Raw genomic sequence first — 13,074 nt, 5'->3', positions numbered from 1 at the left:
CAAGTGTAGTTTATTCTATAGATCAAAATCTAAAGGCACATGTGTAAAGCACATTTATACGATGGTTGAAAAATCTGTTTCTAGGCTAGCACATAAATTTCAATTTCTCTGGTAATGTATACATCCAGACAAGATTAAAATCGCTCCACATGAAATACAAATGTAATCTTGGTAACATATAAAAGATTCAAACCTTTGCTGAAGAGTCCTTGAGTTCGCTGAGGCTGTCCTGTAGAAAATGAATGGAGATGACACGTAAACTGGCTTAATTTTCAGAAACCAGAGGAACTTTGGGAAGCAGGCCGAACCTTGAAACAAAAAACAACTACTCCTTCCAGAATAAATCTGATGTTAATATTTTACACTGAACAAAGCTAAAGCTAGAAAACAAAATTTACATCTTTTTTCTAAACTAAATTATATCAGCAATATGATTCTTTAAACTACAAAAGTAAATTTGTTCATATTCAATGTCATAAAATAGTAAAACCTCCCCTCCACCCACAAAGATTTCTGCAATAGTTAAAGAAAAATATTCTTTAAAATGAGTGACCCACAGATGAAGTAAGATTTAAAAAATATATTAAATGCATCTTCTCCACTTATAGTTAAACGTGGTAGAAGTCTCCTAGAATGACTTTAGGTTTCATTTTGCAAAAAATAGATAGAGAAAAAAAATATATATTTGATGTTACAATTAAGTCCTTATCACTATCACTTGGTTCCTCAAAACTGATTATATGCACTTTTTACTCTTATTTCTGCAAAATTAATTATTCTTTAAGTAACTCTTAGACAAAGAAAGATGTATTCTTTGAAAAGAACAAAACAAAACATTGAATCTTTAAGTTGGTAAGACGGTGAAGTTTTAAACACCCCACATAATCCATCACAGTGCTCTTGAAGTATTAGTAACTTACAGTTTTAAAGGTTCAACGTACTGCAAATTCAAAGATTCCATGAACTTAGATGGTTTAGAAATAAAATTAAATATGGAGCAAGGAATGGCTACCCTGAGTCTTCAAGTAGGCTACACCCACGGTATTGTGCTGCGCTTGAATGCTTGGGGTTTCTCTTTGCTGGGTGGTAGGCTTGGTTGCCACATCTGGTTTTATCGTAACGCAGGGCTCAACATGGTGGGAACCCATTGGAATATAAACAAACCTCGAAGGGAAGGTGCAACAGAAGCTGCATGCTCACTGAATATACACAACTACAGGAGAACTGATCACCAAGGAGACTTTAAAATGGAACTCCTTTCAAGACTCCTCCTTGGAAGGCACACATCGGTATGATGCTCATCAAGAAGCCTGATGAATTCAGAGGTATCTGTATATCCCGTAACATCCAGAAAATCTTCAGTGCTATATATTCTTCAATATTAGTGCAGAAAAATATGCTTCATTCTGCTGCAAAGACTCATTTGCTTGTAGCTACCAATGCATTCCAAAAAAAACTGACTGCTTAAAACAATGAGGCACTTCTGTGTAAAAATTTTCTTGCATTTTTCAAACACTATTTACAAAATTTGTGCTAGGTCCTTGAAGCTTTATTTTTTCTAATTAAAAATATTTAATAGAAAAAAAGAGTCCAACAATAAAGAAAAGGAATGCATTTTCTAATGCAAGATAAAACCTCCAGTGGTTCCAGTATATACTTGGCACAAAACTTGAAGGAAGTCGGACACTGGCATTCCAAACTTGTGAGCCTAATATAGGCGCTGCCTTCCTCAGGCTATACTAACCTTTACTGTTGAGGAATGTGATGGAGAAGAATGGGTATCAACTTTGCGACGTTTTTGTTCTAAAAAAGAAAATAAGAAGCAATGAACATTAAAACCCTAACAAGATGGGATAAAATCTCATTATATTACTTCGCAAAATACCAAAGGAGTTTAAAATTAGAATTAAAATTTTACTGTTGGAGAATTAAAACTATTGATTATCATGAGGAGAAAGTAACAGGCCTGATCCCATGGATTCCAAAATTTCTCATCTGCAGAATGACTTATTTTGCTGAAAAATTGTGCTTTAATGCTTAAACTTTCATTTAAAATAATCTGTGTTTAACCCTCAACGTTATGATGAAAACCTTGAAAATGTGGAACAAGTGGAAACTGGTGCAGACCCATTTTTCTGAGTCTGCCAATAGCCTAAAAACAATTGTTCTGAGATATGAGGTACCTCATTCATCTAAACACACTAACACCAAAACCCTAAGATAGTTAACAATGTTGACATATAAGTTATTTCACTGACGACAATTTTAGTAGAAACTATTCCAAACAGCTTTCCATACCTTCTTCAGAGGCTAAAAGCCCTAGCTGTTGCCTACCCAAATGCCAAAAACTCCAGCTTTCCTCCAAAAACTTCCATATACTGTTTGTAATACATTCTCACTACAAAATTTTTTGCAGAATTCAGATTGTTTTTGCTGTAGGCAACCTGGGGCACACGTGCCAAAGGCAGTACGCAAGTTGATTTTCAGTGGCACTTACACTGCCTGGGTCCTGGCCACCGGTCTGCGGAGCTCTGCATTTTAATTTAATTTTAAATTAAGCGTCTTAAACATTTTAAAAATCTTATTTCCTTTCATACAACAATAGTTTAGTTATATATTATAGACTTATAGAAAGAGACCTTCTAAAAAAGTGAATAAATGAAGACTCGGCACACCACTTCTGAAAGGTTGCCGACCCCGGCTATAGAGTATATAGGACCTCAGTTACAGTAGGCAAACAATCAATACACATTTCCATGTATAATCTATTACTAGATGATAGTACAATTTTGAATCTTCACAAGGATTTGTTACAAGAGATATTTATATGAAACCATATTCGAAATTCTTAAAGGCAGTGGGCTCTATAATACTCTGCTCTCACTGAAGGTGGCAGGAACAGAAAACACATCCCCCACAGTTTGCTTACTAATGCCGGAAGTGTGATCTTTTTAGTTACCTAAACCAAAAAGAATAGGGTCTTTTATAATTAGATGCTAATTAGCATAGTTACTCTCCTTCTGCCTGCCCCCAATCATTTTTAGGTATTAAGCAACTTTCAAAGCTTGAAAAGGCAACTTAAAAAAAAGTTTAATTTACCCCTTTCAGACTCTGATGTTTCTGATCGGGGAACAGGTGACTTCAAGGACCCAGCTACTGACAATTTTTCTCCTCCTTTAATATTTTCCTTGGATTTCATATCCTTTGCTACATCTCTTTCTCTGGATGGCTCCTTTTCTCTCTCCTTTTCTGCAGTGAACTTTGATTCAGTGTTGGTAACAACGGTCTTGGATTTTTCATCTTTTGGCGTTTTTTCTTCTTTCTTGGCTTTTTCCTTCTCTTTGTCAGATTTTGGTGTTTTTTCCTTGGTCTCTCTTGTTTTATCATCTTTGTTTGCCCGTTCTTCCTTTGGTTTATCTTTTCCATCCTTTCCAAGTGCCTTGGCCTCTGGAATGGCAGCCGGAGTCTTTTCTTTTTTTTCTTTATCTTTTTCCTTCCCACTTTTTTCTTTATCATCTTTTTCTTTAATAATTTTGCTGCATAAAAAAAGCCCAATGAGTGCTCAATATCAAAACTAGCTTCAGTTTTCATAATCAAATGCAAATCAGTTTTCACTTTAAGATTAAGACAAAAAATCCCTTTTCAAAATGCTAAATAAGTGACAAATTCCTGTCTCTCAATGTTCTTCCGCTCATCTTCATAGCAACAAGTACCTTTCTTCTAGCTAAAATGGGAGGATATAGGAAACAATGCTGTTATATGATTAGCAGGGTTCTGATGCATACAGAAATAGTAGGCATTACAAAACATTAATGTTTTTGACTCAAGGTTATTCCAGCCCAGCAGTTGTGTAAACTGACTCTGGGTATGTCCAGGCAGCAATTAAAACACCCACTGCTGGCCCAGGTCAGCTGATGTGGGCTTGTGGGGCTCATACTGCAGGGCTGTAAAATTGCTGTGTAGACATTCAAGTTCAGTCTGGACCCTGAGCTTTGCGATCCTGCATGGGGGGTGGGGGATGGACCCAGAGCCTGGGCAACAGCCTGAGCCTAAACATCTACATAGCAATGTTGAGCCCCGCAGGCCAGCCACAGCTGTCCCACAGGTCTTTTACTCCAGTGTAGTCGTACCCACAAATTACGAGTACCCAATTAGAGCTACCAAGCACTTATTGTGAGATGTCTAGCCCACGCCAACAGATTTCAAGGACTGGGTTCACAGTATTTAAAATGGATCTTGAAGTTCAGCGTATTAGATATGATTATTTCTTTAGTGAAGCTTTATTCATTTAATTTAGTATTGTTTTGTTGCATAATTTAGGAGAAAAGCATTTCATTTATCAGTCTTCACTTGCAATTCCTTTATCTAATGGATCAAAAGGACATAATTTGCAGATTTCTATTGCACAAAGTAGAGAAGATCGTTTTCACCTCTTGCTAAAAAACCCCCTTCAGAATAGACTGGTCACTTTCAAATGTAATTTCATTATTCTGCAGTCAGACAGTGATGAACTGAAGAATAGATTTCTCACCTATTAGGAGCACTGTTTCCATTGCTTGTCGTCACTTTTGGTGTTGCATTGGCGGCTTTATTAATAACTTTCACAGCACCCTGAGTTTTCTCCTTTAGTTTATCTATTGAAAAAGATGCTAAACTTAATCTACTGAGTTAGTACTTTGGCTCAATGCTATAGCGACCATTTGAACACATAATACTTCAAAATTCATTTAAAGTTACGCTTAATTTATTGACAGCTAAATTGATCACTAAGTTTTTGTCAATAACAAAGGATTAACAATATAAGTAATAAAAAATATTTAAAATAAAAACGTGTAACGGACCTTGTTAGTTTTACAATTTGAAGGTTAAACCACACAATCCTAAAAGTCAATTAAAGAAAGGGTCAGAATTATAGCGTTAAAACAATTATCTTTTAAAATGAATGGCTTACCAGTCTCCTCAGCAGTGCTTTCTTCCAGTTTAGCTGCATTTATTGTGAGTGATGCAGGCAGCCCAGCACCACCTGGTCCATTTTGCACTGTTGCAGCTACAGCATTCCTGGCAGGGGGGTCTTTGTGGTGGAATTCATTTTCCGGTACCATGTAAGGCTTTCTACTTTTCAATTGCCCAGAATAGCTGAAAGTCGCACAGTGTGTTAAATATGCACAGACATAAAGCAAAATATAAACATGGGTTACTGTTTAAAAAGATTAATCGAGTAGTTGGCAAATTATTTAGCACTTTTTTGAAAATGATCTGGAGTATTCTCTTTCTCCATCTATTACTACCATCAGTTCTTTAAAGAATCTGACCCTCCAAACCTCTGTCATCTAATAAGCCAGTGATTTTGTGTTACAATAACAGTTTTGAAGCTTTGCTAAATCAATGAAAGTGATGAAATAAAACATCTTCCCAGTAACCAAGACAAACATGGTTAATTTTGCATTCATCACATCATGAAAAAATAACCATAATTAAACAGCGAAAAGTATTGTTTAATTTAACCTTCTAGAACTGCACATGTCTAGACTGAGTAACTGTGTAATCTTATAGCTATAAACCCCATCTTTCCTTGTTTTACCCTCCTTCCAGCTACTTATTACCATCACTGGTCCTGTTTCAAATTATATTATAAGCTCTTTAGGGCAGGGATTGTTACTTTCTTTTGTCCTGTGGAGAACCTAGCACACTTCATCATCGTCATCCAGTACAAACCAGGAGCCTCAACTCACACCAGCCTCAAAACACAGGGTTGCAAGATCGTCCAAGATACAGCAAAAGCCAAATGTGTCAAGACTGGAAGAGTTCCGAGCCTTTGGAATCCTTTCATCATCCATTTAAATCTCTTTTGAAAGTAAGTTGTTGTTACCCCATAGCTAACGCATATAGATCAGGTCTCTTCTCTTTCTCTTCCTGACAGATTTTATGTACTCTTCTTTCCAAGGCCTGACCCAGGTTCAGAACTTTTGGATACCATGGAAGGATTTTGGTCAGCACAATCAGGATATTTCTGATATGTGTATATTCGCCTGTTTCAAGGCAGTGTACAGAAGCCTAGAATACAAGGTATAAAATACAATCAAAGTAGTTCTCATTAATACTTGAAAAAGTGGGTCATATGAACTTAACATCCTTCATTTACCTTAGTTAATTTATAGTGCCATTTGTGTACCACATGTCGAAAGTTCTCATAATCTAACTGATCAGCTTTGTTCCCACCATCAAATCCAGTTGCCCGTAATATGGTAAGGAAGCCTGGATAGTTGCCACATTCCTACATGTATGTAAAAAGAAAAAAAAAAAAGTTAAACTTATTCAGGCAGCAGATTAAAATAATTTAACTTTTGCTGAACTGAAGAACGTTGCTTTCATTAACTCTGGTCATATGCAAAGTTTAAAACGTTCATATTTAGCAACATTTATACAGGTATATCTGCCACATTCCTAAAATAACTTTCATATATCAAAAGAGTTACTTACCTGTATTGTTACCGTTGTTCTTCAACATGTTCCAACAAATCCTGCATCCAGGTAGGGGGTTAGACTAGGTGACCCTTGCAGTCCCTTCTAGCCCTATGGTTCTATAATTCTATGTGGGTGCAGATGTGCATTTCACTCAAGTGTGCACACGCAATGCACAGAAGCCGGTTAACTGTGTTTAGCAGAACTTGTTGGGACAGCACAGGCACAACCACATGTCTCCTCATGGCCCCTCCCAAGGCTATTTCAGAGTGGAGCTATTCAGACTCACCTCAGTTCCTATGAACCAGAATCTGTGTATGATGACTCTGATGCAGAGGGGACGGAGGGAGAGTCATGGAACACATCCACACCCACATCTTGAAGAACAAGTTAAAGTACAAGTAAAGTAACAGATTTTTCTTCTTCAAGTGGTTGCAGACTTGTATTCCCCTCAGAGTACACCTAAACAGCAATTAGAAACCAGCAGCTGGCCCATACTAGCGTTCACAGGGCTCAGGTTGCAGGACTGTTTCACTGCTAGGTAGACTTCTGGGCTCAGGCTGGATCCCAAGCTCTAGGACCGTGCAGAATGGAAAGTCCAGAGCTCAGGCTCCAACCCAAGTCCAGAAGTGTACATAGTAATGAAACAGCCCTGCTGCCTGAACTGGCAGGCATGGGCCAGCCATGGGTTTTTCTTTGCTGTGTAGGCATACCCTCAGAGGATTTGCAAGTAGCAATGGAAGGAGCTGAGGCTTAGTCTACTTAAATAGCGACTACAGAGTTGCTCTTTCAAAGCTTGCATCGGACCTAGATGCAGTTGTGATAACATAGTTTGATAAAGGCATGCATGGAAGACCAAGCAGAAACACTGTGTATGTCCAATAACGGAACATCCCTGAGAAACGCATCTTGAAGCAGCTTGGGCCTTTGTTGAATGAACCAAGAGCCTTTATGGAGCTGTGGCATTTGCTATGCCATATGTTTTGCTATGCAGGAAGTAATCTATCTGGAGATGGTCTGTGCTGAAACCATCTGACCTCTCATCTAGTCCACGCAGGAGACAAAAAGCCAGGGTGATAATCAAAATGGTTTAGTCCTGTCCAAATATAACACTCAGGCTTATTTTACACCCAACATATGAAGGCACCGTTCATCTGCATTCAAGTGTGGCTTAGAAAAAAACACAGACAGGTACATTGTTTGGTAATCGTGAAACCACTTTAGTCAAAAATTTTGGATGCGGCCTTAAGGCTAATTTGCCTTTGAATAACTGAGTACATGGAGGGTCTGCCATTAGGACCTGCAGTTCACTTATCCTCCTTCATAAGGTTACAGCAATAAGAAAAGCTGTCTTTTGGCAAAGAAGGAATAGAGAACAGATTGCTAGAGGCTTGAATGGAGGCCCCATGAGGGCAGGAAGTACAGAGTTAAGGTCCCACGAGGCTACTGCTTCTTTTACAGGTGGGAAGAGGCAGAAAACCACTATGGGGTTGCGAATACACCTACTTCCCTTGGATTGGGCGATGGAATGGTGAAATCACTTCCAAGTGGACCCTCAATGAGCTGAGACGGGGCGGAGTGATCTAAGATATAACAGGCAATTTAAAGTGTCCTGAATCTAGGTACCAGACAAATTCCCCAAGCCAATGACTGAACTAAAAAGCATTTCCACTTGGCCAAACAGGTTGATCTACCTCTGAACAGTTCTTTCCCCCGATCTAACCATGCAGCATCCATGCTAAGGTGCAAACTGTACAGACCTGGTGCCACAGCTAACCTTCACAGCCTTTCAGTCCAATCTCCCCTATCTCCTTTCCTTCCAGAAGGCCTTTCTTCCAGGAGATTGTCTTGACCAGGCTAGTGCAATGAGTATCAATTTGGTATAATCAAGCTTCAACTTGAGAACGATCTGAGGGATGAGCGCAATAGGGTAGAAGGCATACAGTAGTGCTGACTCCTAGTTCAGTTGGAAGGCATCAGTCAGAGAGCATGGATTGCAACCCACTCAAGAGCAAAACTGATGGCACTTCTTGTCTTTTGTTGCAAATAGGTTGACAAACAGAATGCTCTAGTCACTGAAGAAGTGCCTCAGGATGCTGCTCCTCATGGCCCACTCATGATTCTCAGAGAAATTCCTGCTGAACTGATTGGCCAACTGATTCTGGGGACCCAGTAAATGGATGGCTGTGAGAACGATGTCATCTTTGATACAAGAATGGCAAAACTTTATCGCTTCCTGACACAGCTGGCTGGACCAGGCTCCATGTTATTTGTTCACACAGTACATTGTGGTGGTATTGTCAGTAACACTGTGAACCAACATGCCCCTGATGTGTGAGAAAAAGGCTCCGTATGCACTGTAAATTGCTCAAAGATCTAGGACACTGATATGTAATGATGCTTCCTAATCTGTCCACAAAGCTTGGACTACTAAAGTCTCTATATGCACTTTGCTACCTATTGTCGAGACATCAGTAACTATGGTCTTGGTCAATGGAGGATGAGCAAAGGGCTTACCCTCAAATACATTATTCTGATCTGTCCACCAGTTTAAGGACTCCAGGACAATTTCACATGTTGAACTACTAAGTATATGAAGCCATGTGACCTAGCAACCTCAGGCATGCACAAACCGTGGTTGAGAAGTGAGATTTGAGGAGCAGATATAGGCAACATACTGAAACCATTCATGTAGGAGAAAGCCCCTCAAACTCATAGAGCCTAGTAGGACCCAAAAAAACTAAAATTTTTGTGTTTGAAGTAAAGTGCACTTTCCTTTGTTCAAGATCAGCCCATCAATCGAAGAAACATAGCATGAATTGGACATGATGGAGGACTTGACCTTCAGACTTGCCCCTGACTAGTCAATCATGCAGCTAAGGGAAATCATTCACCTGAGAAAGGCTGTCACTATGGTCATGCATTTGGCAAATACACACAGCACTGAGGAGTACTGAGTATTGATAATGCTGACCCAAACTATGAATCTCAGATACTTCCTATAGTTTGATAAAGCTGCTACATGGAAGCAGGCATCTTGAAGACTGAAGGCAGCAAACCAATCATGATTCAACTGAATCCTTGCTTGGTTGACTATGTGGGATCTTATATAACTGATGTATTTTTTGAGACTTTGGTGCTCAAGTACGAGTCTCTGTCCTCCCTTGGACTTGGGGATCAAAAAGTAATGTGAGTAGAGCCCTTTACCCCAGTGTTGTAGGGTAACAGTGTTGCAGTGTCTGGAGCTCTTCAGGAAGCAGCAACTCATGAGATGGGTCCCTGAAAAGAGACACGATAGGGGGATAGCTAGAAATTGGATAGTGTGTTCCAACACAGTGTTTAAGACCCATCTGTCTGCAGTTATAGCTTCACAAGCATGTAGACGGAGGATACGCTGGAAGATTGCTGATGACAGGATGAGCCAATTGGTTAGAGGCGGAGTCAGAGATCTTCTCTATAATTTGTGCCTCTTCTTGGAAAAGTCTTGCTCCCTGAAAGGATAAGCTGGTTATCTGAAGTACTGCTAGGAGTACTGACGGAACTGTTGTACATGTTGTTGTCCCCTACTGACTGGGCTACAGCTGCCAGTGTAATATAGCTTGAGAGTTTATCAGACTTTTCAAAAAAGCAGGAATCAACCATAAAAAGGGAGGTCTTTTATACATCATTACAATTTAGTGCAATACATATCTGCAACCATTTGTAGAAGAAATGCCTGCTTTCGGGAGAGGGCAAGAGAGGTGTGCGCATCTCTCCCCTTCGTTCCATTTTAACTGATTTCTGACAGAGCTATCAAGCAAGTTTCATCATTCTCAACATGTTATATTCATGACTACCTGTGGTTAATCCAAGATATATTTACCTTCTAATCCATATGCAGTTTTCAAAGCACTTAAACTTTGATAAGTTAAACCTCCTCCAACTCAACTTAGACCCAGACAGATGAAAAGTATGATTCATTAAGCAGAAGTGTTCAAAATGTATGCACGAATTCCTTTCCCATCACAGAAATCCTGCCTTCAAGTATCAGCAAAGTTTTATAATACATGAAGTTTTAAATTAGAAAACTAGAAAAACAATCATACTTCATGTTTTTACTGCATTAATACTTTTACAACAACCACTTTTACTGGGCCTGGCTTACCAGCAGTGATCATATGATTATTCATGAAACAGACTACAATTTAACAGCTTTACATACCTTTTCATATATGTTTCTATCACTGTGCCACCTAGTAACAGTCTCTAGCATACAGCACAGAAACCTGCCATATCTACTAGCTTCATTTTCAGTGCAACTTGCTACTGTATAGATTATATCTGAGAAAACCTGTTAAGAATGGAAACAATAGTCAGGCTATGTAATATGAAATCAAAATTATTTAAAAAAAAACAAACCCAACTGCTTTAGTTTTCATAGTTCATGTTCATACGGTTACTACTGTTACTAGAATACGAAAAACTAATTCCACCTTGAACTCTGAACTCCCTTTCTTTTCTTATCAGTTATTACCTTAACTCCTAACTCATCTCATTGAGCTTGGGCAATAGACATATGTAAACTGTCACTGACAGTATAAACAAAATGTAGTTCTACTCTGAGTATTACAGAATAAAGACACTGGGGACATCCCATGCTTACTATCTATCCATGACTCTACACTGAACACATTAAGTTTACAAGTAGATGGTTTTTCTAACTGTAAGGCCTTCAAACTCTATCTTGGATCTAAAAGTCAAGCAGGGTTTTTGGCTCTTGCTTATATATAGGTAAATTATGCCCTCGTGACACCAATGCCTTCAACAGAGCTGCATTAATTAATAGAGGTAATTAAATAGCTGGATAAATAGCTGGATAAATAGGAGCTTATTAAATAATATTGTTGTGATCTGCGCTCTCTCTGTGAGGGCTGATAGACTGAATTGATCAAGGTGATTATCTTTGCCTTGTATATCACTACCATTTATATAGAGCAATGCAATATTGGTGCAGGCCAGGTGGAGGAGGATACCTTGACTCAGTAAAGTTGGAGCATGTTTTCTGGGGCTTAGGGACAAGAACAAAGGGAAAGAGAAGGTTTACAGGAAAAACCTTTAGAAGTACACCTCTAACCCACTATAACGCGATTGTGCGGAGCCAAAAATCCCTACCGCGTTATAGCTGAAACCCTGTTATATCGGGGTAGAGAGGGCAGGGCTCCGACAGTGATTTAAAGAGCTCCAGGCTCCAGCAGCTGCGGGGAGCCCCAGGCCCTTTAAATCGCCGGCAAGCTCTGCTGCCGCAGCCCCAGGGTAGCGGTGGCGGGGCTCCAGCGATGATATAAAGGGCCCTGGGCTCCCCGCAGCACCCGGAGCCCCAGACTCTTTAAAGCGCCACCCAAGCCCCGCTCCTACCGCGCTATATGCAAACCCGTGTTATAGCAGGGAGAGTTGTACATAACTGAAAAGATATGTTCCTTGAATTTTAACTTGTATTTCTTTTTCTCTGATCTTTTTTGACAGTAAGCTCTTCAGGGCAGGTACAGATGGTTTCCTATGTTTGTACAGAGCTTAGCAAAATGGGGTCCCAGTCTTGATGGGGATCCTTTAAGTGCTATGGTAATAATGATAAATGCAGATTCTGGAATTGGAATATTTCTAGACATTCTGTTGATGCATGAGTCTCTCTTCACATGGAAAAAGGATGCAACAAATAGCAATCTTTCAAAAACAGAGTTTTAATAGACTTGTAATATTTACTTAAAAGAAAACAACACAGCTCCAACACATTCTGGTTACTTACTCTATCATAACAGAGAAGTGTAGAAAAATTGGGCGTTTTCTGTTGATGCACCAGTTCTACAAAGTGAGCACAATAAACAGCATCGATTGCAGAAAAAATGCAGCGAGGAAATATACACAACTGTAGAAATTTTGTGATAGTCTCATTTTTAGTTGATCCTTCAAAAACAAAGAAATAGAAAGACAAAGAAGGGAAGTATTTTATGGCAACATCAACTGTACATAATACAGCCAACATTCAAACAAAACCCACAAAATTAACTCTATCACACATGCTTCAGAAATATATTGTGTATAATAACATATTTTAACATCCCAAATTTTCTTTTAAACTACTCAGGGAAAACTCTCAAACCAGATAGATAATCCCTATTAAGATGCCAAGAAAACTAACAGATCAAATGTATTAATTAACCATGCATATTTTCTCCATTATATACAATGGACTAGATCTGACTCAGTACCACCTCACACTACTTTGTTCTAGTGGCTGCAAGACACAATGCAGATGATCAGATTTAGTAAAGAAAGTGAGGAAAAAAGAAATTAAAAAGCAAAGATAGTTTATCAGAAAATATAAGTTGAGACTCTTCTGGGGGATAACGTTTAACTTCCATTTGCTATGTTACTACTTAGAACCATCATATGTTCTGTAGTATTTTGTAAAATAAAATCTTGGCAATTACAATATTTCACTAGGGCACCAGTTATTAATTCTTTGCTAAAGTGGTATGAAATTGCCAGAGTGTAGTTTCTTTTTTTAAATAATTATCAAAATTTGTGCATTAGTAACAATATTTATTTTTATTAATATTTTAGCACCTTTTGCTA

General features: G+C 38.7%; 1 protein-coding gene across 3 annotated transcripts in view; it reads right to left on the bottom strand.

The window, feature by feature from the left end:
* The window catches only part of THOC2 (THO complex subunit 2), a 102,583-nt gene that overhangs the window by 15,747 nt on the left and 73,762 nt on the right, over nt 1-13,074 (bottom strand). For 2 of the 3 annotated variants that reach the window (XM_032789912.2, XM_032789913.2), the window contains 9 exons: nt 12,245-12,402; nt 10,664-10,792; nt 6,143-6,274; nt 5,870-6,054; nt 4,952-5,136; nt 4,532-4,634; nt 3,100-3,536; nt 1,745-1,803; nt 194-229 (listed from right to left, as the gene is read on the bottom strand). In XM_032789912.2, coding sequence (XP_032645803.1) covers nt 194-229; nt 1,745-1,803; nt 3,100-3,536; nt 4,532-4,634; nt 4,952-5,136; nt 5,870-6,054; nt 6,143-6,274; nt 10,664-10,792; nt 12,245-12,402 — 1,424 coding nt within the window. Of the gene's footprint in view, nt 1-193; nt 230-1,628; nt 1,804-3,099; nt 3,537-4,531; nt 4,635-4,951; nt 5,137-5,869; nt 6,055-6,142; nt 6,275-10,663; nt 10,793-12,244; nt 12,403-13,074 lie in introns of those variants that run through there. The other variant, XM_075068836.1, reaches the window with a different exon arrangement.

Source organism: Chelonoidis abingdonii, chromosome 8 (genome assembly GCF_003597395.2).
Source record: "Chelonoidis abingdonii isolate Lonesome George chromosome 8, CheloAbing_2.0, whole genome shotgun sequence".
Lineage (NCBI taxonomy): Eukaryota > Metazoa > Chordata > Testudines > Testudinidae > Chelonoidis > Chelonoidis abingdonii.
The sequence above is the reverse complement of the archived record's forward strand: the minus strand, read 5'-3'. Positions and strand labels throughout refer to the sequence as shown.